Source organism: Zalophus californianus, chromosome 7 (assembly GCF_009762305.2).
Source record: "Zalophus californianus isolate mZalCal1 chromosome 7, mZalCal1.pri.v2, whole genome shotgun sequence".
In the NCBI taxonomy this organism is placed as follows: domain Eukaryota; kingdom Metazoa; phylum Chordata; class Mammalia; order Carnivora; family Otariidae; genus Zalophus; species Zalophus californianus.
Window position 1 is genome coordinate 116,640,766 of NC_045601.1, and position 22,566 is coordinate 116,663,331.

Below are 22,566 nucleotides of genomic sequence, written 5' to 3' on the forward strand. Positions count from 1 at the left end.
TCTGCTCACAAACTAAATCAGAGCGCCTCCAGCAGATGTAACCCCGACGGACCTCGAGGCCTCAGGGAGCGGAAACGGCCTGCGTCCGGCCCGCTCCCCTGCTCGCCCAGGTGTGCACGCTCTGCCGCCGCGGGGCCTGGCGGCGGGGGGCGGGGGGGGGGGGGGGTCGCGGCCAGGCCGCATTTGCCTCCCCTCGGTGCGCACGCGCCCGGGCCGGTGGCAGCTGCCTCCTCCCGCCCTCGCGCTGCAGTCGCCCACGCGCGCCCCTGCCACCCGCTGGCCTCCCCTCGCCCCGCACCCCCTCTGCCCTTCCCGGCGCCGCCCCTCTCCGCGCCCGGGGGCGAGGCTGGGAGGTTCCACTGGGGGAGGGGCGGGACTGGCTGACCACTGCACGGAGGTGCGGGGTCAGGGGGCGCTCCCTGGTGGGAGAGATCCCCCCCAGGAACCCCTCCCCCGGGTACCCTTGTACTAAATACAGCAGCCAGTGAGGCCCCTGCCTCGCCACCCCAGTAGCCTCCCTGCTCCCGTCCCTGCCCCTTCAGTCTCTTCGCCCCTCAGCAGCCAAGAAAGACTTTTGAACCGTAAACGACATCATGTCTCTCCTCCCTCGGATCAAATTAGCCTTAGAAAAAAACCAGCTGGGCGAAATACATGGCCTCTTCCTTCCCTCCTGACCTCACCTCCTATTCTTCCCCCTCCCACTCACTCCTCTCCCGCTGAGCCACGGGGGGGGGGGGGTCGTCTTCCGGTTCCTCACACAAGCGGTGCCTCAGGGCACTTGCCCTTGCTATTCCCTCTGTCACGATGCCCTTTCCGCGACACCCCCATGGCCCCCTCCCTCACTTCCTCCCATCCCTGCTTACACGTTATCTCCTTAGAGCTGCCTTCCCACCCCCATGGCTCTGTCTAAAACAGCATCCTGTTACCCAGCTTCATCTTTCATCACAGTACTTGTCACTCCCTGATGTATTACTGTTTATTGTCTATCCTTCTAGCAATATAATAAAATGCTAAAAAAAAATAAAAATAAAGTTCTGTACATCTTGTTCTCAGCTCTATTCCCCAGTGCCTAGAATAAGAACGGGATGTAGTCGATGCTTGATAAGTATTTGTTTGATGCCAAATAGCACTTCATTCAGCCCACATGAGAGGCCCCATGAGTTGCCCATTTCACGGATGTGGAAATTGAGATTCAGAGAGGTATGGGACCTGTCTGTGGTCACATGAGCTTGTTAGCGTTGGAGGTGGGGCTCCAACCCAATGAGTCTCTGCCCTCTGCCTCTCTGTTCTCCATTTCACTGCCCACCTGGAAAAGAATACAGGTGTTTTCACCCTTCCCTTGTCCCGGGATAGGAAAGACTGACAACTAGTGACTCTATACCTGGCCCGAGGCAGCATCTTCCTCAAAGGTCCTGCCGAGGAGCGTGCAGGGAAAGAGACCCCACCAGCTCCCCTGGTGGGCACATCCAGCTTTCACCCTGACCCCTTTTCCTTGGGACCATCTGCCCCCCACCCCCAGCCATTCCCCTTCCACTTCCTTTCAGCCACCTCTAGGTCCCAAAATGCCCGCAGAATAATCTGGGGGCTGCTTTTCTTACCTCTATCCCACCAGAGATACAGTGAGAAAGAGACAAAGACACAGAAAGAGAAGCATGGTGAGGGGTGGGGCAGCACGAAACAGAGACACACACATGAAGGGACAACACGGAAAGACAGAAGATGGAAGAGACAAGAAACCCAGAAAGGAGCCGAGACCTGGAAGTAATGGACACCGAGAAAGGAGCCGAGTTCCGGAAGTAATGGCTCCCCTCAAACCCGCAGGCCAGCCCAGGGCCACTGCCAACCCAACTGGCCCTTTGGAGTGAATTAGAGAAAGGCACCCTGGCTGGGTTCCAGAGCCCTCTGGCCTTTGAGCCAAGCGCACTGGTGCAGGGCCCAACCCAAGGGCAGCGACTGGCAGCCCTCCCCCGCTGTGTGCGCCCGGAGGAGGAGGGCCACTTTCAACGCCACCTGGTCCTCAGGTCTGACCCACAGATGCACCAACAGTGGTCCCTGGAAGCCTCTGGGAAATGCCCGGCTCTCTCCCTGAGGGCTGTGAGCCTGAGCCCAGCCCTCTGCACTCATGCATTGGGTCTTCCCCCACAGTAGGTCCTTGGGCCGTGTCACCCCTGCCTTCGTCACCCATGAGTGTCAAACCGGGCCCATGCACAGAAACCCACCGAGGACTCCAAGGGGCTGGGACGAGGCCCTCATGCCTGCACCAGTGCGCAGACCCCCTTCCTGCTCTTCCTGCTCCCACAGGCTACGTCCCGGCCTCCCAGACCTTCTTCTCTGTGGTTTACAGGCAATGCTGGGGGCATGGAGGGGGCAGGGAGGGACAAAGAGGTGGCATGACCCTCACTCTACAGAAAGAGAGAAGCAAAGAGGGGAGTGATCACCTCAGAGTCTCCGGTCCGAAATCCAGGGTCCTGCCCCCTCCCTCCCCAGCAGCCACACCCCACCCTCCTGGGGGCTGAGGATGAGGTCCTCCTTCCGCAGTGGCCACTTGGCTCACACAGGTTAGCCAAGGGGCCCAAGCTGCCAGCGGGGGCCCAGCCTACCCCAAGCCAATGTGGGACTGCCTGTGCACTCCACTGGCTGGCCCCACTCAGAGGGCAATGGGGGAGGGCAGAAGCTCTGTCCTGCAGTGCTCTGGGCCCTGGGATTTCCCACTCAAGCCTGGGCATGGCCTGGCCCAAGGTCATAGGCTTATTAGGATGCGGGAGAGAGAGCAGGTGTCCTCTCCACGGGGTCCATGGGCAGTGCTACATCTGTGCTGGGGGAGATCAAAGGGCCCAGGTGGAACCAGGGAACCCCCACAGGCCACTATCTGAGGCCCCCGCCCTTTCCAACAGCCAACACTGTGGGAGGAAATAATCAGGGCACAGGTGAGTCACAGTGTCACAAGGCTGCTTCCTGGCTGACTCAGGGGACAGTCAGATGGCCCTTCCACCAGCCCCTAGCCCAGAGCCTGAGTCAAGGATTCCAGGCAAACAACACCTCCTGGTGTCCAAACTGGGCCTGGCCTGCCCTCCCACCGGATCCCCGAAAAGTCAGGTATGAGGGTGCCCCCTTCAGTACAGGCATGGCATTGTGCTCCCCCCAGCCTCAAGCCTAACCTTGCTTCTGGGATTTAGAGTTGGGTCTTCTAGATGTCCGGACCTCCCTCTGACCAGGATCCCCCGAGGCACCTGGCATGGAGCAGTGCACAGAGGGCCTGTGACCAAGGGCAGCAGGATGGGGCCCTGCCCCCGTCCCTGTAAGCGGGGGCCCTCCTGCATCACCCTCCGGGGACCCTTTACCTGCCCGCAGCCCAGCCTTCCAAGCAGGTCCCCGCGGCCCCAAGGCCGCTTTCCTGGCTTTGTCCCTGTGCTGGCTGGGCAGGGACTTCCTGCTGGAGAATTCCCGGATCCTCCCCATGAGGTCCCGAGCCTGGCCTGGGAACTTAGGAGGGAGGGAAGTCAGGGATGCTCCCACTAACGCGGTCTGGTCTTGTGGTAGCAGGGGCTTTCCTGGCACTCTGAGCCCAGCCCTTCCCCACCCCCGGGTCAGGTGCACCAAACCTCTTGTCCTCCAGCTCAGATGCTCCGCTGTGGCCCCTCTACTGGAACTCGGGCTCTGCCATTGGGGCTGCCACTCTGGGGGCTAGACTGAGGCCCTGGATAAACTGAGCTTGCTCCTAGCTTGAGGCCGAGGGGTGGGGTCCAGAGAGAGCCAAGGAGGCCGAAGTCAAAGTGGGCTTTATTAATAACAGCACAGGCCTGAGTCTGATGAGTGGGGACATTCTGCTGGGCAGGCCCATCCTGCAGACACATGGATACCATTGATCTCAAGACCCCTTGGGCCCCGAGGCGCCTTGGATGTGCCCTCCTGAGAGGGAGGCTAAACCCCTACTCGGGCTGAAGGGATGCGGGAGCAGGGCAGACTCAGGGCCAGCACCAGCTTCACTCTGGAGGCCAGTTCCCCATCTCATCCATCTCCTCCAGGAGCAAGTGCTGAGGGCAGAAATGGGTGAAGAAAGAGGCCTCAGCACCTTTGGTCTCTCCCTTCCTGCTCTGCACCCCTAGAAGCGTCCCACCTACCCCACAGAGATAAGCACCCTGAGGCCATTCCAGACCCTCCCCCATGTCCCCACAGCCGGCCTAGTCCACCAACCCTGAGCCACCTCCCTCCTGCTAAATGAGGGACCCTTCTCCCTCCAACTTGGTCGGGGGGGGGTCCAGGTAAAGGGTCCCCGGGGGGTGATGCAGGAGGGCCCCCGCTACAGGGACGGGGGCAGGGCCCCATCCTGCTGCCCTTGGTCACAGGCCCTCTGTGCACTGCTCCGTGCCAGGTGCCTCGGGGGATCCCGGTCAGAGGGAGGTCCGGACATCTAGAAGACCCAACTCTAAATCCCAGAAGCAAGGTTAGGGCTTGAGTCAGGGGGAGCACAATGCCAAGCCCCAGGAGTCAGGCACCCAAGCCAAGCCCTCCCCTCCCTCACCTCTGTCCTGGACACCATATCAAGGGGGCTCTGCACCCTTCCCTCCAGCCTAGGGTGGTGCTTCAGCTGCCTCAGCGCCCCTCCCTTAGGTCCCCAGCATTCCCCAAAGGCTGGGGGGCGGCTACCTTCCCCCTCAGCTTGGTGTCCCTGAGGGCAGACAAGGAGAAAGTAGGGGGTAGTGATGAGATTAGGACCCTCGAAACACCCACAGCAGGAAGATATTCCCGAGGCAGCTCTGTCCCCCACGTGAGGCCTGAGCTGGGCCCCGACCTGCCACTACCCAGAAACTCTCTAGAGACCCCCGATGCTGCTCAGGCTACCCCAGGACTGTGACCCCTACCCCTGGGACAGGGGCAGACTGGCTCAGGGGTGGCTCTGGAGGGGAGGGGGGGAGAAGAGGGTGGAAGGGTAACGAGAGATCCCTTTAGTGTGAAAAGGCAAAAGCCAGGGCCCCTCCAGAGCTAGGGCCACCCCTGTGGTTTAGGATGCGGTGCACAGCCTTGTTCCCTAGGGTACAGAGGGGCCCAGTGACTCAGGCCTGTGGGCTCAGGACAATGAGAGGGCTGCCCCTCAGTGCCCAGGGGGCAGGCGATTCTGGTATTCACTCCCCCAGAGGGGTAAGTCCCATCCCTAACACTACAGTGCCCTTGACAGCTGGTGGGCATCCCCCTTCTTGTCTGATCCTTCAGTCACTTTGGCCTTTTGGCTAGGATCAAGTGCTGTCTGATCCTCCCACCAGGCTCCCTTTACAGGTAAAGAAGCCAAGGCCTGCATCCAAAGCCACAGAGCAAATCCAGGCCAGGGCAGGGCTTCAACGAAAGCCTTTGGCCTCTGAACCCTACGCTCTTTCCTTTACTTTACTACAAAAGGAAACTACATAGGCTGTCAGGGCCAAATGTCCACGGAAGGAAAGCATGAGTTGATGAATGAATGCAAAGTAACTTAAAAGGACATCGACACATTTTCCAACAACAGATCCATCCATGTGCGCTCAGAGAAGCTGGGACAGGCCTGACCTTGAAGGCCAATGTCAAGGAGGGTGGGCAGTGGGTGGTCTGTGGGGTGACACAGACGGGTAGCCTACGAGTGTTTGTGGGAGTAAGTGTGGCCAAGAATGGCAGAGAAAGGAGAAAAAGAGCAACATTATGGGGTCAAGTAAGAGACGGAGAGGCGGATGGACAAGTGTGTGGACGCAGGGGGTCAGGCTCCCACTTTCAGAAATACCACCGTGAAGAAGGGATTCTGCCTTCCCTAGCCAGGGCCAGGGGCCTATGGAGGCAGGAGGCCCCACTTTCTCCAGTGCCCTCAGGCAGGGGGTGGTGGTCTGGGACAGGCCGGGGCATACCTGGCCGTCCACAATGCCCGCCTCCTCCAGGGTGATCTCTGGCTGGGTCAGCAGCTCCCGGCCCTCATGGCTGCCCATCTTCCAGAGGCGGGACTCCCGTTGTACTGCCAGAAGCTTCTTTAACTCCGACTCCACGAAACCTGAGAGTCAGAGAGATGGGCATGGGGCAGGCAGGAGAGGGTGGAGCAACTTGCTGGGGATGGAAGGGAGATGAGGGGGCTCCGGCTCTCCGGGCTTCATCCCAGCCCTGGGCAGTCCCTGGTCACCCCCAGCCCCGGCCCCTACATTGCCATTACCTGGAGCCAGCCACAAACCACCTCCCTACCTCCCTGAATTCCCCAGGAAACTCACTGGCCAGTGGGCTCCCTCCTGCATGCTTGAGTGTGAGTTTCCTCACCTCCTGGGGAGAGCATGCAAGAGGCAGACATCGCCCCCCACCTTCCACCAGCCACGGACTCAAGAGCAAGGATCTGGGACTACCCCAGCTGCCAAGGTTCAAGTCACAGCTGTGCCACGTACTAGCTGTGTGACCCTGGACAAGTTACTTAACCTCTCTGTGCCTCTGCTTCCTCACTATGAGGTAGAGATTATAATAGAGGACCTACCTCAGAGTTGTGATATGGCATTTCATGAAAAATGCTCAGAAGAGGGTCTGGCCCATAGTTATGGCTACACAAATGTCAACAGGGATCACGCTTGTGTGATCACGTTAGGCTATTACCGTCCTTGCTCACCATGTCTGGGCAGCACAGGGGCACCGAACAAGTTAGAAGTCTGGGCTGGGAAAGGGTGATGTTCCTGGAGCGCAAGCCCTAGTCACCATCCCCACCTCATGGCCTCCCAAACCTGGAGAAAGGAGGACTAGCTAGTAGACTTCACCAGCCCAGCCACCCACGGGTCCCCCGCCCCCCCCCCCCCACCCGTTCAGTGGTCATCTTAGGTCCTCTGGTCCCACCTGGTGGTAAGAACTGGTATCACACCCATGAGCCGTAGCCAAGGGGAGCCCCCTGGTCTGAGGGCAGGTTGTGCCCCGCACTTACCCACTGTATCTGTTGACCTAAAAGTCTTATGCAGCGGTGACTGCAGGGTGACAATGCCTGGGACGCAGAGATTGAAGGAGCTGTTCTCTTCCTCCATTTCCTGTTCCTTGCCTTTCTCCTCATCAGGCAAGCCTTCCTTGAGAGGAAACTGAGGGCATGCCCCATCGCTGATCAGGTGAGGAGGACAGGGACCCAAGCCTGCAGCCCCACTCCCACCCCCAGATAAAACAAAAAGCAGGAGGGTACAGCTCCCCAAAGGTTAAGAGGCCCAGCCAAATGTGGGGAGGAGCCCCACCCAGGCTTCACCCCCGCCTACAGGCCAGCCTGGTTCCACAGACCTTGGCCGTGGCTGATTTCTGAAGCTGCTTGTACAAGGTGAGGAGGCGGTTCCAAGGAGTTGCCCCCACCTTCGCAGAGGCCAGCCTGAGGTCTCCTGTGAAAGGGCAGTGTCAGTGACAGGCTGATAGGAACAAGGGACAGCCCAGGCCTAACTAGGCCCAGCAGGGCAGGGGCACTGGGTGGGCTGAAGTGAGGGCGAGGTCCCTCGTTTCCTCAGCAAACAACTCCTATGTGCCAGGCACAGTACTAGGCACTCTACAAAGAGCATCTCATTGACTCCTTGCAACTGCACCTCTGAGGTAGATACGGTTCCATTCTCATTCTATCGATAAGGAAACAGAGATGCAGAATGGTTGAGCAACTTGCCCCCCTCCCACAGCTTGGCATAGTGCAATGGAATGGATTCACGTCCAGCCAGCCTGCCCCCAGCATTCCCTCAAACCCTTCTGTGTCCTTCCAGGCCCCACACCCCTGAGGAGTCTGAGGAAGAGGGCCTATTTCTGGCACTGCCCCAATGCCTGTGGCCGCCACACTCACCGTCAAGCAGACAATCCTTCTCCTCCTCCCTGGTGAAGTTCTTGGGGCTGACCTCCAGCGGCCCCATGGCCCTCTGTGGGCATCTTTGTTCCACCTCCAAGGCTTGGGCAAAGTGGTCCCTGACCCCAAAACATAGTCAGATGGGGGTGGCAGGTGGAGCCAGAGATGTGGCAAAGGCTCCCTAAATGCCCCTAGACCCCTCAAGGCCCACCCACAGGCCCTGTTCAGACCCCTCCCCCCTCCTGCCTCCAACAGTTCCCCGCTTGGTCCTCTGGGGTCTTCATCAGACAGGGGTGGGTGGGCCCCCGTCCTCACAAGGAGTGGCGCCAGGAGGGAGAGAGTGGGGAGGGAAGGCAGGGTGGAGAGGGGACCAGGAAGGAGCTGGGAAGCAACGCAGTCTGGTTCGCTCTGGCGCCCCCCCCCCCACCCAGTGCCCAGCCTGACCCTCTCTCATCTCTGGTGCCTCCACCCACAACTCCTGACTTGTGGGAAGACCCACCCCATCTCTGGTTCCCTCCCCCCAAACCCACCCCCACCCCCCCAGCCCACCGCCGGCCCGCAGGCTCCTTCCCACCCTTGATGCATCTGTCCCTTCCCGACCCAGGTAGGGAGGGGCCTTATTCCTACCCTCTACCCATCTGAAGACCCACATTCCTGGGCCCTCCTCAATTTGGGTCCTCCCATCTCAGCCCCATATCCTTGCCCCAGTACCCCCATCCCAGGCCCCTGCCCGCCACCCACACAGCCCAGTCCCTTACCTGTCTGAGATCCTCATATCCCCGGAGGCCTCCCCTACTGCCTCCTCCTTCTCAGACGGGCTGCCCAGCACCTCCTGGCTCCCCCTGGACAGGATGGGCTTCACCTCTCCACCCTGGGCCCCCACCCTCAGGACCTCCATGGGCGTGGGGGTCTGGGCCCCCACGTCCCCCATCCCTAGCCCTGAGGGATCGTGCTGTGGCAAGGCCACAGACAGTGTGTAGGGCAGTGTGGTGGGCAGCCTTGGCTCCTTCTTCCCCGCTCCTCCCTGGCGGTTCATCATCAGGGGGGTGGCATCTTGCTGTTGTGAGGAGCATGCCCGCCTCCGCAGCCGGGCCTTGTCAGAGCTCTTTGGGCTGCCCCTGCTCCCCACCAGGCTACGGAAAAAGCGGAACATGGAGGAGCGGCCCAAAATTCGGGACTGAGGGGTTGGAGCTGGGGCCTCCATCCTGAGAGAGACCCTGACTCAGAGGGAGGGGCCGCAGCAGCCACCCCCACCAACTGCTTAAGAACAGGAGGAGTTGGAAACTTCCAGGAGTTCTAGAAGGCAAAGGTCAGGTGGGGGGGGTGGTGATGGGGAGGCTGGGAGGAAGACATGGTACGGGGGTTAGCTGGGGGCAGAGAGGGCAGCGGGTCGATGAGGTAGGGGAAGGAGGTATGGGAGGCAGATTTGGGGTAGCTGATGAGGCTTCAGGAGGCATGGGGGCTGGGGGGCAGGCAGAGGAAGCTGGGGGGGTCCCTGGACTGAGAAGGGGGCAGGGGCTCTTGGGGCCTCTGCACACACCTCTCTCCAGCTGGCTTGTCCTTCCCTGGTCCCGGGGGCTGCCTCTGCCCTGGAGAACCATTCCCCACAGCCAGATAGTATCTGTCTTCCCTCTTTTCTCTCCTCTCGGCATCCACTGGCACGTGCCCAGGTGGTACCCAGACACCCCTGTTTTCATCTCTGTTTACCTGCCTATCACCTTCAGGATTTTGAATCTCCACCAAGGTGCCTTGTGCACGTTTTAATTGCATGTTGAGTCTCAATGTAGTATTATTATTCCCCATGGCATCTAGAGACTTGATTATATACCCAGCTTAGTGACCTTGGGAGTTTCTTAAACCCACTGAGCCTCAGTTTGTTCATCTGTAAAACAGGTGTAGTGGACAGCACCCACTTCCAAGGGTTACTGAAAAAATTCAACGGGACAACAGCCCATCGCCCAAGTGCAAGCCACACTGTAGTGCTTAAGACACTCTGCCATCCTGGCTTTTTTATTGGTTTTGACTGATGAAAGGGAGTGAAGATCAAATACCAGGAGTGGGAGAAGGGGAGCCATGCCACCTGACTGGGGCCTGACTGGGGCCAAGTGTGGGGGGTGGAGCGTCTCCTCTGCGGATGAGCCCAGACCGACCCTCAGGCTGTAGGCCCTGCATCCGCATCCGGCGGCTACACAGCAACTTCCTCTAGAGGGAGCTGATTGGAGCCGGGAGCTGCCGGCACCTCTAGGATCACCACAGCCTCGCGGGTCCCTAGGGCCCCGTGGGGACAAGCGGCGGCTGCATCCAGACGCCAGGACTGCGCTGACGCCTGTTCCTGGAAGCCGCGCCTGGGCACCCGACCCCCCCGGGAGCAGCCGCTGGCCTCTCAGGATCTCTGGCCTCGGCCCTGTGAGCCATCCGGGCCTGGGCTAGGGTCCCGGCAGGTAAGGTGGGAGGGTCTGGCCCATCCTCCCAGCTTTCGGCGTCCCCAGGCCCAAGGGGATACAGGGAGCCCGCAGGCAGCCGGGTGGGGAGGGGGAGGTCTGGAGGCTTGCCTGGGCAGCTTCGCCAACCCCTGCTGGGGGATTGATCCAGCCAGGGCTCCCTCTGGTTGTCCCTCACACAGCTTCCCCAGCACCCCGTCCCCGGCCCTGCCCTGGCCCTGGGCGCCAAAGAATTGGGTGCCAAAGAACCAGGTCCTTTAGCAGTCTGGGGGCTTGGGAGTGGAGGTCAGAGCCAAGGTCAAGGGCAGGGAGAGAACTTTCATCGTGCTTCCTGTGCCCCAGGAGCCTTAGACTGGCTCTGCTGCCCAACCAGGCATCTCCCCCTTGGGGAACATCCTAGGCCCAGCAAGTGGAGAGCAGGGGGCTCCCCTTACCAGGAAGTCTGGCCACTTGGATGAGGGCAGGGGTAGGCCCAGGGCGGCATAGGCCTCTGGCCCCGGGGGCCGCCCCACTTAATCCCCCGCAGCGAGCCCCTGGGGCAGCGGTGGTTGGAGCTGGTGGTGCAGTCCTGCCCTGCTGTCCTGGGGGTGCTGGTTTTGCTCGGGGACCAGGGGAGAGGGAAGGGCATCTTGTTCCGGAAGGAGCAGGAGGGATGGGGGGGTGCCAAGCAAAGGTCTCTTTCATGCTGGCACCCAGGGCTGGAGGAGGGGAGGGTCTGCCTTCCCCCTTATCCCTGCCCCCAGGAGGTGGAGGGGTGGAGAGCTCTCCCTCACCCCTTCCCTGAGAGCTCTCGCCTTGGGACACTTTCGAAAATGGCCCCGGGCCAGAGAGGCAGGAGGAAGGCAGGGAGGGTACTGAGGTCCTCCCTGGGAGAAGGCGGTGGCTGTGCTGGCCCGGGGTAGGACGGCACCTTCCACAGGGGCAGGAGGGGGGGCACTTCCCCAAAAGGCTGATGGAGGCAGCTTTCGGGGGGGTGGGTATGAAGAGGTGCAAATTGAAAGTGAAACAGCTCACGTCCAGGAAATACTCCCTGTGACGAGGGTTCACAGAGCAGATGAGGGCTGTGGCCAGGACTGAGCAAAGAGGAAAACAGGCTGGGGACAGGAGAGCAGGTATGTGGCGGGGTACATGTGTGAGGTGGGGGGGCAGGGGAGCTGTGGAGACGGCTTCCTCAGCTCACTGCAAGGCAGGAATGGGTAGAGCACAGGTGGCATGTCGACAGGTAACCACAAACTGAGAATAAATCTTAAATGAGTATTGAGGGTATGAACTGATGAAAATTCAGATCGCCAACCTGACTCCTGATTAGCTATGTGGCCCTCAGGCCCTAACTTCTTGGTACCTCACTTCCCCCCCACCCCCCCGTAAAATGGGTATGATGATGCTTGCCTTGCTGGGGTAATGTAACATTTCCAGTGTCTGACACCCCTGGAGGAGTGATCGAAGTAAGTAAGGCATAGATGCTCAGGAAACATTTGTGGCTAACAAGCCTGAGTTGGAAAACAGGCATGCTCTGACCAGCCAAGGGGAAGTGGGACCTTCGAGCACAGCTTTCATGGGTCATTGGCTAGAAGGTGGCAATCCTGTGGTAAGCGCGTGCTAGGTAGAGTGCAGGAGGCCCCAGGAGCAGCGGAAAGAACCCCCAGCATCTAAAACTCACCTCATTTGCCCAGGAGTGAGGTGAATTATGACTTGAGATCCCCCGGGCCGCTGCGGCCGTCACCCCTCCCCAGGGCCCTGGCTGCAGGCTCCAGGTCCCTAGGTATGAATCCCGACTGCCCTGCCTTTCTCCCCATCTCTTGAAGGATTGCTAGTGAAATGCTCAGGAAGTTCTGATTCTGCCAGTAGGCGCCACAGGGACCCAAGGTGGTGAAATGAGAGGCGGCTGGGGCTAGGACCACGGGGTCTTTGGGGAGTGGGGGACCCCCTCCTCTCTCTGTGGCTGTGGGACACTCTCCTCAACAGCCCCTGCCCGTCCCCATCTCTGCTCTTTCTCACCTATCGCCCCACAGGCTAACCCTGTCCTCCACTGGGACCTGAGAAATGGCATCTGGGCAAGGCCCAGGTCCTCCCAGGCAGGGGTGTGGAGAGCCGGCCCCGTCTTCTACTTCCGGTAAGGGTCTCTCTGCTCCTCGCCCATCCCGTAACGACCAGGGCTGTCTGAGAGGGTGGTGAGAGCAGAAGTGGACAGGGCCAGGCAGGACTTACAGGCAGGCTCTCCTGTCCCCGTTCACTTACCTTGGATAAAGGAGAAAAGCATCTCCCCACCTGGTGCAGGTGGGTGCAAGTGGCCTCAGAAGCTGGAGTGCAGTCCAGGTTAAGCCCTGGGAGTAGGGAGGAGGTTGGGCCTGGGGGGCAGGAGCAGAGGCTGGGAGAGGCCCGGGAGGGAGTGTGAGGTGGGCACAGCGCCATCCCAAGGAAGAAGAGCAGGAAGGGGTGAGGAGAGGCCAGAAGAGTGGGGTGTGGCTATTCTATTCCTACAGTAGGAGAAAGAAGGAAGTTCCTAGGCTTATCACCCCGTCAGGCCTGCTAACTGGCAAAAGCGATTGTTAAGACTTTGGGGAGGAAGTAAGATGGCTGCCCTTCTTTCCTCTTCCCAGGGGACCATCAGGGACGCCTGCAGTCCCCAGCCCACTACAGACTGCTCCCTGGGCTTTGGGTTCAGTGCCCCGTCTGTCACTATGTCCCTTTGTGACTTTTCTGGGCCCAAAGCTACAATTTCAAATTCTGTTTCCCACATTCCCTGAGCCATAAGGGCTGGGTACCTGTACACACTAAAACTCACACTAAAAATCCCACATGCCTGGCTTATGTCCTGGTTCTTTCTAACCGTGTGACCTCATACAAGTTATGTAAACACCCCGTGCCTTGGCTTCCCCATCTGTAAACTGGGGTTCACCTACTCCACAAGGCTGTTGTGAGGATGATCCTGTACCCAGTAAGCACTAACTGTTAACCAAGGGCTAGAGTTAGGGACACTTCTGTCCGGGGGGCAGGACGGCTGAGGCCTTGAGGAAGAGTGACCCATCCACAAAGCATGGGGCTGCCTGGTCCAGCCCTTCCTCCCTGACTCCTGGCTTTGATCCTCAGAGGAGCAGGTAGCCCGGGACACCGAGGAGGTTTTTCGCAGCTATGTTTTTTACCGCCATCGGCAGGAGCAGGAGGCTGAGGGGGCAGCTGCACCTGCTGACCCAGAAATGGTCTCCTTGTCCCTAGAACCTAGCAGGTGAGCAAGAGGCCCCTGGGCCCACAGGGCCATCTTCAGGGAAGTGGAGGCTCACATGGGGTCACTGCCCTGCAGGTCCGGGGAACTGGGGAGGCCTGGGGGGTGGGTGGGGGGGTCTTGTCCTTCTCCCATCATTGCCTTTTTCATTTTGGGCTTCCACCCGCATCTGGGACCTTGCACCCTTTATAGTGCATGCCTGTCCCGTGACCCTGGGCTCGGCCCTCATGTCTGAACACTGTCAGGAACCTCCAGGGAGGGGTCCACAGGGCTGGGGGCATCTTAGGCGGAACCCCTTCTCCGTGAGCCCAGGTCCCAGCCCTGCCTGCCCTGGGCCTGCTCACCTACCCGGCTCCCGTTCCTCCAGCACCATGGGGCAGGTGGGTCGCCAGCTCGCCATCATCGGGGACGACATCAACCAGCGCTACGACTCCGAGTTCCAGACCATGCTGCAGCACCTACAGCCGACAGTAGAGAACGCCTATGAGTATTTCACCAAGATTGCCTCGAGGTAGTCCTGGCCCCGGCCTCTCTGCTGTGCTCTCGCCCTCACACTGTGTCCTGCCCGCGGGATGGGAGAGCCACGCTTCTCTGTCAGCGTCAAGAGACGTGTGTGCCGTTCCCGTATCTGCTGTTAGCTCACGCGTGGTCTCGGGCCCCTGTCTTTCTCTCTTGGGCCCCAGACTCCTCCACTTCAGTGTAGAAGCTCACAGCTCCTGTGAGCTGGAGCACTGAGGACTTGACCGGGTAGATCGGGGACTAGAGAGGCGCCCAGGATGGGGCTGGCCCCAGAGCTCCCCAGCCCCGCTGACACACAGTTGTCCTTCCAATTCGGAATCCTATTCCTACCAAAGACGGTCAGGTTGCTCATGTCCTGGAAATGGCTTCCCTTTGCTACGATCTGGTGTCAGAGCGGCAGTCGGGTGTGGTGAGAGAGAGACCACGTGCCTGGGTCAAATCTTAGCTTTGCCGCTTACGGGCTTTGTGAAGCCCTCTGGCCCTCAGGCCCCGTGTCTATAAAATAGAGGAAGTGGGCTCAGAACAGTGGCCGTACTGATGGTGTTGTCTGCTGTTAAATCTGGGTCAGGAGTCGGCCTCAAGGTGACTGACACTGGGGTGAGGATGGGGGTTAGGTGACAGATTTAGGGTTAGCGTTCAGAGCCCAAACGGCCCGCCCCTGTCCTTCGAAGCCGCCCCCGCCCCACTTGGATTCTGGGACCTGTCCTAACTTCTTTGTCCTTCTCTCTCTGCTGTCTCTCGGGCTGCCAGGCCAGCAGCAACAGCCACAGGTAATCTCCCTGCTGCGTCTGTCTGCTTGCCGCCCTCCCTGCCCTCTGTCCCTCAGCGCCCACCATGCTGTGGCCACAACCCAGCGGCAGCATCGCCCTCGTATGCCCTCTTTCTCCTTTCACAGACATGCAGGCTCTTCCCAAACTGAGGCCAGGCTGGGGCAGCCTCTGCCACCTTGGTTCACAGCTCGGCCGTTCTGCTTTCCAGCTGGGAGCGGGGCGGGTGGTCAGCAGACAGTGGGAGAGCAAGAGCAGGCCGCAGGGCCTTCTGGGGGTCTCCACTGACAGGATCACCACTCTGCCTGCAGCCTGTTTGAGAGCGGCATCAACTGGGGCCGAGTGGTGGCTCTCCTGGGCTTCGGCTACCGCCTGGCCCTACACGTCTACCAGCATGGCCTGACCGGCTTCCTGGGCGAGGTGACCCGCTTCGTGGCCGACTTCATGCTGCAACACTGCATTGCCCAGTGGATTGCGCAGAGGGGCGGCTGGGTAAGTGCTGCCACTCTCCTGGCCCCGCCCTAGCCCTGGCCTGCCCGGATTTGCTCTCGGCCCCTCTGGACCACTCCGTCTCTCCTGGCAGGTGGCAGCCCTGAACTTGGGAAATGGCCCCATCCTGAACGTGCTGATAGTTCTGTCTGTGGTTCTGTTGGGCCAGTTTGTGGTACGAAGATTCTTCAAATCATGACTCCCAGAGGGGCCCTTTGGGGTCCTAGCAGACACCCCTGACTGGACTTCAGCCAAGCCTTTTCCCCTCACCCCCCCCCTGCAGGGGCCCTCCCTCAAGAACACAGAAGCTTTAGCAAGTGGGCACTCCAGCTTTCGGAGGACCCCTGCCCAGGGGTCAGTCAGGCTGCCGGGGTGCCCCAACATTGCATGGTGCTAATGGGCCCCCTCTCTGGGCCCCATCCTGTCAGAGAGGGGCTGTAGCCTTCTTCCTCAGCTCTCTGGGACTCCCTCAGCCCTGTCTATTGGACGCTGGGGAGATTGACAACTTGGGGAAGCAAGAGGCTGAAAGTCACTTCCCCCCAAATTTTTAATGGTTATATCTTTTTAGAATGCCCTTGGAAGGACTCTTCCCTGCACCCCATTCCCACCACTCTGCCCAAGTCAGGATGTCTGGGATGTGGGGGTTAGTAGGCCACTCTGTGTTCCCCAGGATTTAGCTGTTCTAGAAGGTCAGAGCTTGATTGCTGGGCCTGGAGCCCAGTCCTGGCCCTTCCTAAGCTCTCCCCTGGCTCCCACTCCCCCCACCCCATAATGCCTTTGCAGTAGACTCTCAGGGATTCTGGGCCTGGGTGTGGGATAGGAATGGAGACCAGAGCTGTCAGAACTTCATCAGTACCTCCCTGCCTCCCGAGATCCTCAGTGCTCTCCCTTCTCCTCACCTATTACCACTTAAACCCAACCTATTCACTACAAGTGAAGCTAACCCTGCCCCCATCACCCCAGATAAGAAAGGAGGGGTCTTGGGTAAGTGCATTGCTAAGGTCCCCTCCTTGCCCAGACTATAGACTTTAGGACTGGTTTGTTATTGTCAGGGAAAGGGGGTAAGGAGCTCATCTTGAGGTTTCTGAGTGAGAAAAGGGCTGTTAATGTCACTAGGAACCCCAGAGTTGGGCTCCTCCCTCATGGCCTGGGCACAGTGTAATCTGGGGGTGTGGATGGGGAAACTGTGAATACTTGAACTCTATCCCCCATCCCCACCCCCCACTCTCCACACTCCTCACCTGCCTAACCCCCTCCTGTGGGTGGGGGTGGGAATGTCTTGTCTATCTTGCACAGCCTAGAGGTTTGGGGTAAGGAGAGAGAAGTTCTTGATTAAGCCAAATGCAGGGAGGGGATGCAAATGGAGCCCACTGGCCAGCCCTTACCCTGAGTGTGTCTGAAAATAAACTGCAATCCCCTGATTCCTGTGTGGTAATTTTTGTATCCTCTGCTACCCCTCTCTCCACCAGGCTGGACTGGGGGAACCTGGCCATGCCTGGCATTCACACGGTTTATTACTGAATAAGAGCTCATAGTAGGCCTTCACAATCGTGTAGAAGGCTGGGTGTGGTTCTCCCAGGCCCCAGCTCCCTACAAGGCCTCGGCCCCTCCCCACATCTCCTAGACCCTTCTCCAGGCTCCTCCCTCATCTTTGTGTCCCAGGCAAGTTTCCTACCCCTTAGGAAGTTGGGGGACCCCAAACTGCTGGGCTCTGGCTGTGGATCTGGTAGAGCAGTTGTGCATGTCTGGGGACTCCCAGAGGCCACCTCAGGCCTGATTTGAAGGCCCCTCCCCGGAGCCACCACCCCTGAGGGCCCAAAAAGCCCTTCTCTCCCACACCTGGCTCTGCCTGGGACACAGTGTCTCAGCCCCCTCCTCCCCATGTTCCCCACAACTAGCACACACACAGGGCTTTTCATTCCAGGAATTCTGTGCTGCATCAGAGTCCCTACGGGAAGGCAACTAGGGGTGATAAAAATAACAAGCACGGAGGCGTTCAAATGTTCCAAAGCCTTTCCAGTCCTGGGCACCCGGGTCTTTGTTTCTGACACCCTTCCAAAATGGTCACATGCAAGTCCTAAAGGACTTAGGGGCTTCACTGACAGTGCCCTTAGGGCATCTTGCCAATCCCCTCTCCCTTTGGACTTGGGTCTTCAAAGAGTCCACATACAGACTGCAGTCTCGGCAAGCCTCCCCCGCCATCCCGCGCGCCCCGCCCCCGGCAACATAGGTGGCTGGAAGGGTGGTGGCTACAGGTCGCCCGGCAATCTGCAGGAAAAGCTCCTAGACAACCTACAGGGAACACACACTGCGTGCCAGGCCTCATGCTGAGAATTTATCATACACGCCCGATCGGTAGGTAGGTATTATAGCTGGTGACCTGGGGGGTTGGAAGGTGGGGCTGGGACTTAAGCTCCAACTTTACAGATAAAGGAAACTGAGGTACCTGCCCAGAGTCACCAGGTAGAAAGGGCGGGAGATGGCACTTGCCACCAGGATACTGGCTCGAGGTTTTATGTAGAGGCCGGCCAGGTGGGGACCGGGGCCGTTGGTCTCCAGCGCAGGACCGCCAAAGGCTCAGGCGGGGAGGGGGTGTAACTCGCCTGTCTGCCCACCGCGCGCAGCCGCCGCGCCACTGGCCCCACAAATCGGAAGATCGTGGAGATGGGCGGGCTGCCCGAGTCCAAGATGGCCGTCGCCGCACCGAGCGCGCCAGCGTGCCCTCTGGTGGGCGGGGCCTCCGGATGCCCCTCCCGCTCCCTCCCCGCGGGGCTTTGTGAACCGCTTGAGGACCTTCTTTGGAAGAGCGAGTATTTCCATGCCTGCGAGGAAGGCGGGCGGGCAGTGGCAGGAACTGTCCGGAAGGAGTTGGAACTCTATCCTGAAGGCGTGGGGAGCCCCAAAACGTTTGGCCTGAGTCTACCCCGGTCCCCTCCCCTCCGTCCTTTATTCTGCCAGAATGAAGTTTCCAAAACCGAAATCTCAGCGCATTCCGGGGTTGCCGAAAGCAGGGCGTGAGAAGTTGGGAGGCACAGAAAAGGGCAAAGGTCGTGGGGGTGCAGGGGAGCAGATGAATTCTGCAGGTATTAAGGAAGTTAAATTCTCAAAATTTTGGTTCCTCTGAAATTGTAGCCTCATTTCCATCAAAGAGGTCTAGATTCCTGTCTGTGGGGCCACTGAGCGGGAGTAGGTAGTACAGCCCCGGGAGAGAAGCGTGTTCAGGTGTCATCTGCTCAGTTGTGCAGTGTGAGTATAAAACCTGCCTTGCCTTGTACCCAGAGCCTCCCTGCCTCCCCGCCCCACCCCACAGTTTACCTTCATGTGTCTGCTGTTCTACCTCCTCCGAAAAAAGTTTATTTTAGGTCACTAGGTGTCCGTCCGAACAAGAAAGTCCTCCCTTTGCCCAAACCACTCAGTGGAACTGAATGTAAGTTTTTATGACCTAACCATCTGAATAGCATTAAAATAAATTAAAATTAATTCATTAGTTAGTTAAAATAAACCACCACCATATCCTGCTCCGTTGTACACACCTCAGATGTAAAGGCCCCTGATCAAAGACACTTGTAAAATATGGATTTAATTCACTCTAATCTCACGTGTGTGGGTGGTACGCGTGTGTAGGAGAGGGAGAGAGGAAGAGGGGAAGAGATGGAATGGAGTTACCAAAGATTGCTGGAAGTGTCCAAAGGAACCAGAAACCCAGCTTCTGGGAAATGTTCAACAATTGCTGGACATGTTAAAAAGGTGAACACCAGACTACTGGCATATTAAAAATGCCGGAAGGGGGGTGGTGGGGAGGATTCAGCCCACCAGATAATAAGGGAACAAAAACCAGTGATCTGGCCTATTGAGCACATGGCTGGTAGCAGATCCCCAGCAAATTGTGTGAACGAGCCAGTACAGGGGCAGCATCACAAGACTGAGACCAGGTGATGAACAAATGTGAGCAGAAACCGGATTTTTCTGAGAAGTCACTTAACAGCTGAAGGAACTGAAGCCACAGAATCTCCCTCCACCTGGAGTATGGGATTTGGCAACCAAATATATGCCTATGAGGATGTAAAGGCTAAATCAACAGACAAATCAGAACACTTCTCAGTTCCACTTAACTCTTGCTTTGCAATCTTGTAATCATTCCTGGTGCCTAATACCTTAACTTTTCCCAGCTTTGGCTAAGAACACAGCACGAAGACAGTTCTTCCAAGTTGCCTGCTGTATCGCATCCACAGTGAAACTCCTCTTACAAAGTTCAGACTTCTGTGATGATTGGCTGCCTGGGAGTGGCGCTCACCAACCTTCTCGTGTTTTGATCTGACCCCTGATCTCAGACCTTACTGAGGGCAACTTCTCCAATTCATTTCTGGCAGGAGGGTAGGCTTCCTCCAGAATGGGAACATTTTCTTGCTAAATTCTCAGGTGGACCCCACCAGGAAAAGGCAGGGTGAATTTGACACATTAAGCATCTCTGAATTGTGGATGTTGTGAATCAGAGTGCAAGGGAGGCTCTGGGTTGGGCTTAGAGGTGTGGGTTCCCATGTCTGCTGAAAAAGAACAAGATTTCCAGGAACCTGAATAACACTGCTACTGGGCCATGTAAGAGAAGGGCTGTGTGTAGGCTCAAAGCCAAGTGCTGTCCTGGTAAGGGTGTGGGGCAATCCTCCTGGGGGTATGGTGATATATAGTATAGTGTATAGTGTAATGGAACATATTGTCTTCACATGACCTTAAAATCCTTAACATATCCTTTAAATACAAGATACAAATATACACATTATGGTTTTTTTTTTAAGTAATCTCTATGCCCAACATGGGGTTTGAACCCATAACCCCGAGATCAAGAGTTGTATGCTCCACCAACTGAGCCAGGCAGGCACCCCTATTTTCTAATTTTTTAAGCAGGAAATCATCTCAAAGCCCCACTGTGGACAGTGGAGGGATGAGAGTGAGGAAGGGGGTGCCTCTCTGGAGAAAGTAATTTTTCTTCTGTTTCACAAAATTGCCCCCTAAATATGCCCCCAGCTCCTTACACTTAGAAGAAGGAGAGACCTTGGAATTTCTCCACTTTACTCTGAATTTTGGGGAAACATTGTGGTGCCAGAAAAGGAGAAAGGAGGAAATGAACATGTGTTGAGTTATTATGTTTAGGACAGACGTCTTGTTTGGCTACACAGCTTTCTAAGACAGAAATTACTATGCCCATTTTATAGAGGAAGCAAAAAAACCAGTATACTAAAGAAAGAACAGGATGGTATAAGATAATGGTTGGTTGCATCATTCACTCTATCGTAAGTGTTGTTTTTGTTCCTTTGCATCGATAAACAACATAAATTAATACACTGATTAGTTTTGTTTTAATCTAGGTTTACATATAGAAGGATAATTATCAGGGAAGCCTGGGTGATGCAGTCGAATAAACATCTGACTTGTGGTTTCGACTCAGGTTATGATCTCAGGGTTGTGAGATCGAGCCCTGTGTCAGGCTCTGTGCTCATCGCAGAGTCTGCTTGATTCTCTCTCTCTCAGCTCAGGCTCTCTCTCTCTCTCAAATAAAATAAATAAATCTTAAAAAAATAGAAGGTTAATTATCAGACTTTTCTTTAGTTGTAGGGACAAATTAATAAGATGGTTGTAGAATTGTGGCAAGAAAAATATGAACAGAAAACATTTTATTCTACCACCTTGGGAAGGAAAATAGAAATGACCATATAAAAAGAAGTCCATAATGTTACTTCATTTGTGTAAGATTAAGAAAAGATTTATTTTGATTTTTGATTTTATTTACTTATTTCAGACAGAAAGAGAGAGAGACAACATGAGCTGGGCGGAGGAGAGGCAGAGAGAGAAGCCGGCAGGGAGGCTAAGCAGGGAGCCCTATTTGGGACTCGAATCCAGGACTCCGGGATCATGACCTGAGCCAAAGGCAGCTGCTTACCTGACTGAGCCACCCAGGTGTCCTAAGATTTTTTTCTTTTTTAGAGATAGAGATAGAGAGCGTGAGTGAGGGGGAGGGGCAGAGGGAGAGAGAGAATCTTAAGCAGACTTCCTGGTCAGCACAGAGCCCAAGGGGTAGCTTTATCTCAAGACCCTGAGATCATGACCTGAGCCGAAATCAAGAGTCAGACCCTTAACTGACTGAGCCACTAGGGAAAAGACTTTTTTTTTTTTCTTTGAGATTTTTATAGAGAGTGAGAGCAGGGGGAGGAGCAGAGGGAGAGGGGCAAGCAGACTCCCTGCTGCTCGAGGAGCCCCAGGCAGGGCTCCATCCCCTAGAACACGACCTGAGCAGAAACTAAGAGTCAGGTGCTTAACAGGTGCCCCTTAGGGAAGAGATTTTTGAAGATTGAGATAGTCTGGGTGGTGCCTGGGTGGCTCAGTCGTTAAGCTTCTGCCTTCAGCTCAGGTCATGATCCCAGGGTCCTGGGATCTAGCCCCGCATCCAACTCCCTGCTCCTTGGGAAGCCTGCTTCTCCCTCTCCCACTCCCCCTGCTTGTGTTCCCTCTCTCACGGTGTCTCTCTCTCTGTCAAACAAACAAACAAACAAACAAACAAACAAAAAATAGTCTGTATGTGTGTTTTTAATGTGTGTATGATATGTAAGAGAAGTTGGCATAGTAGAGAATCTGACAGATTAGTCTTGTGATTTCAAATTGAATTGTGTAATTTATTTTAGACTTGTAATTTAAAGCTGAAACGTATAAGATAATTTGGTTATGTTTGTAAACAGTTTTGAAATCTTTAAGATAACTTGATTTGCCACATTTAAGACCTTGAAATATTAGGTTTATGAGAGTCATTTACATGCTTAAGATTTTTTTCTTGTTTGACATGTAAATCGGCCCTAGGAGGAATTTGAAGTGCTTAAAAAATTCAAGTATATTAAATCTGTAAATGTAGTTTAAATATGTAAGAGAATTTAATTAGCTAACTTCGTAAATGGCAAGAGTAATGTTCAAGCAAATTTAATATGTCAAGCCCATGGGCTAATTGAACATTAATCAAGGAACAAGTTATTACTTTTATTTTTATATGAAAATTACAAGATTTCTAAATAGAACATCAAAGTTATGCAAGTTAAACTTAAAAACTTAAGAAAATCAGTTTGTAAATTTACAACTTTAATTAATTGAAAACTGATTTACATAAGCAACTGCAAATAGTGTAAATGAACCCAAGTTCGTCTACCCAACGCGTAGCAAAGCCAATCACCGAGACGTCGAGTATGCAGCAGGGAAAAGATTTATTCAAGAGGCAGCAAAAAGAGGAGACAGAAGGCTGGCTCAAATCTCTTTCCCCCAAGTGAGATTAGAACAAATGTTTATAATCTTAGGGATGGGATTACA

General features: G+C 56.3%; 2 protein-coding genes across 11 annotated transcripts; one reads left to right on the top strand and one right to left on the bottom strand.

The window, feature by feature from the left end:
* Positions 1-968: 968 nt before the first annotated feature.
* Positions 969-17,910, bottom strand: LOC113927364 (putative gametogenetin-binding protein 1). Of its 8 annotated transcripts, none has more exons than XM_027603160.1 (8): positions 17,826-17,910; positions 13,792-13,905; positions 7,784-7,902; positions 7,246-7,340; positions 6,908-7,055; positions 5,868-6,007; positions 4,523-4,669; positions 3,767-4,034 (listed from the first exon to the last, which is right to left on the bottom strand). In XM_027603160.1, exons 2-8 carry the CDS (start codon positions 13,860-13,862, stop codon positions 3,984-3,986), a joined length of 771 nt encoding a protein of 256 aa, XP_027458961.1. In that variant the 5' UTR covers positions 13,863-13,905; positions 17,826-17,910; the 3' UTR covers positions 3,767-3,983. The 8 variants fall into 8 exon arrangements, with proteins under 8 accessions (XP_027458958.1, XP_027458956.1, XP_027458961.1 ...); XM_027603162.1 differs by having other exon boundaries at positions 13,796-13,905; positions 17,826-17,904; XM_027603161.2 differs by lacking the exon at positions 17,826-17,910 and adding an exon at positions 17,669-17,819 and having other exon boundaries at positions 13,796-13,905.
* BAK1 (BCL2 antagonist/killer 1) lies at positions 9,660-16,643 on the top strand. 3 transcript variants are annotated; one of them, XM_027603163.2, is made up of 6 exons: positions 9,701-10,224; positions 12,237-12,337; positions 13,315-13,450; positions 13,815-13,958; positions 15,045-15,225; positions 15,317-16,643. In XM_027603163.2, the coding sequence occupies exons 2-6, from the start codon at positions 12,268-12,270 to the stop codon at positions 15,419-15,421; spliced, it is 636 nt and encodes a 211-aa protein (XP_027458964.1). In that variant the 5' UTR covers positions 9,701-10,224; positions 12,237-12,267; the 3' UTR covers positions 15,422-16,643. The 3 variants fall into 3 exon arrangements, with proteins under 3 accessions (XP_027458966.1, XP_027458964.1, XP_027458965.1); XM_027603164.2 differs by lacking the exon at positions 9,701-10,224 and adding an exon at positions 10,297-11,336; XM_027603165.2 differs by lacking the exons at positions 15,045-15,225; positions 15,317-16,643 and adding an exon at positions 14,717-15,025 and having other exon boundaries at positions 9,660-10,224.
* Positions 17,911-22,566: the final 4,656 nt, after the last annotated feature.

Coding starts and splice junctions, on each gene's coding strand:
- BAK1 (XM_027603163.2), top strand. CDS start 12,268: ATGGCATCTGGGCAAGGCCCAGGTCCTCCCAGGCAGGGGTGTGGAGAG. Junction 13,451..13,814: donor TTGTCCCTAGAACCTAGCAG/GTGAGCAAGAGG, acceptor CCGTTCCTCCAG/CACCATGGGGCAGGTGGGTC. Junction 15,226..15,316: donor TTGCGCAGAGGGGCGGCTGG/GTAAGTGCTGCC, acceptor CTCTCCTGGCAG/GTGGCAGCCCTGAACTTGGG.
- LOC113927364 (XM_027603154.2), bottom strand. CDS start 8,987: ATGGAGGCCCCAGCTCCAACCCCTCAGTCCCGAATTTTGGGCCGCTCC. Junction 7,056..7,245: donor AGAAATCAGCCACGGCCAAG/GTCTGTGGAACC, acceptor GCATGCCCTCAG/TTTCCTCTCAAGGAAGGCTT. Junction 4,670..5,867: donor CGGGCATTGTGGACGGCCAG/GTATGCCCCGGC, acceptor GTCTGCCCTCAG/GGACACCAAGCTGAGGGGGA.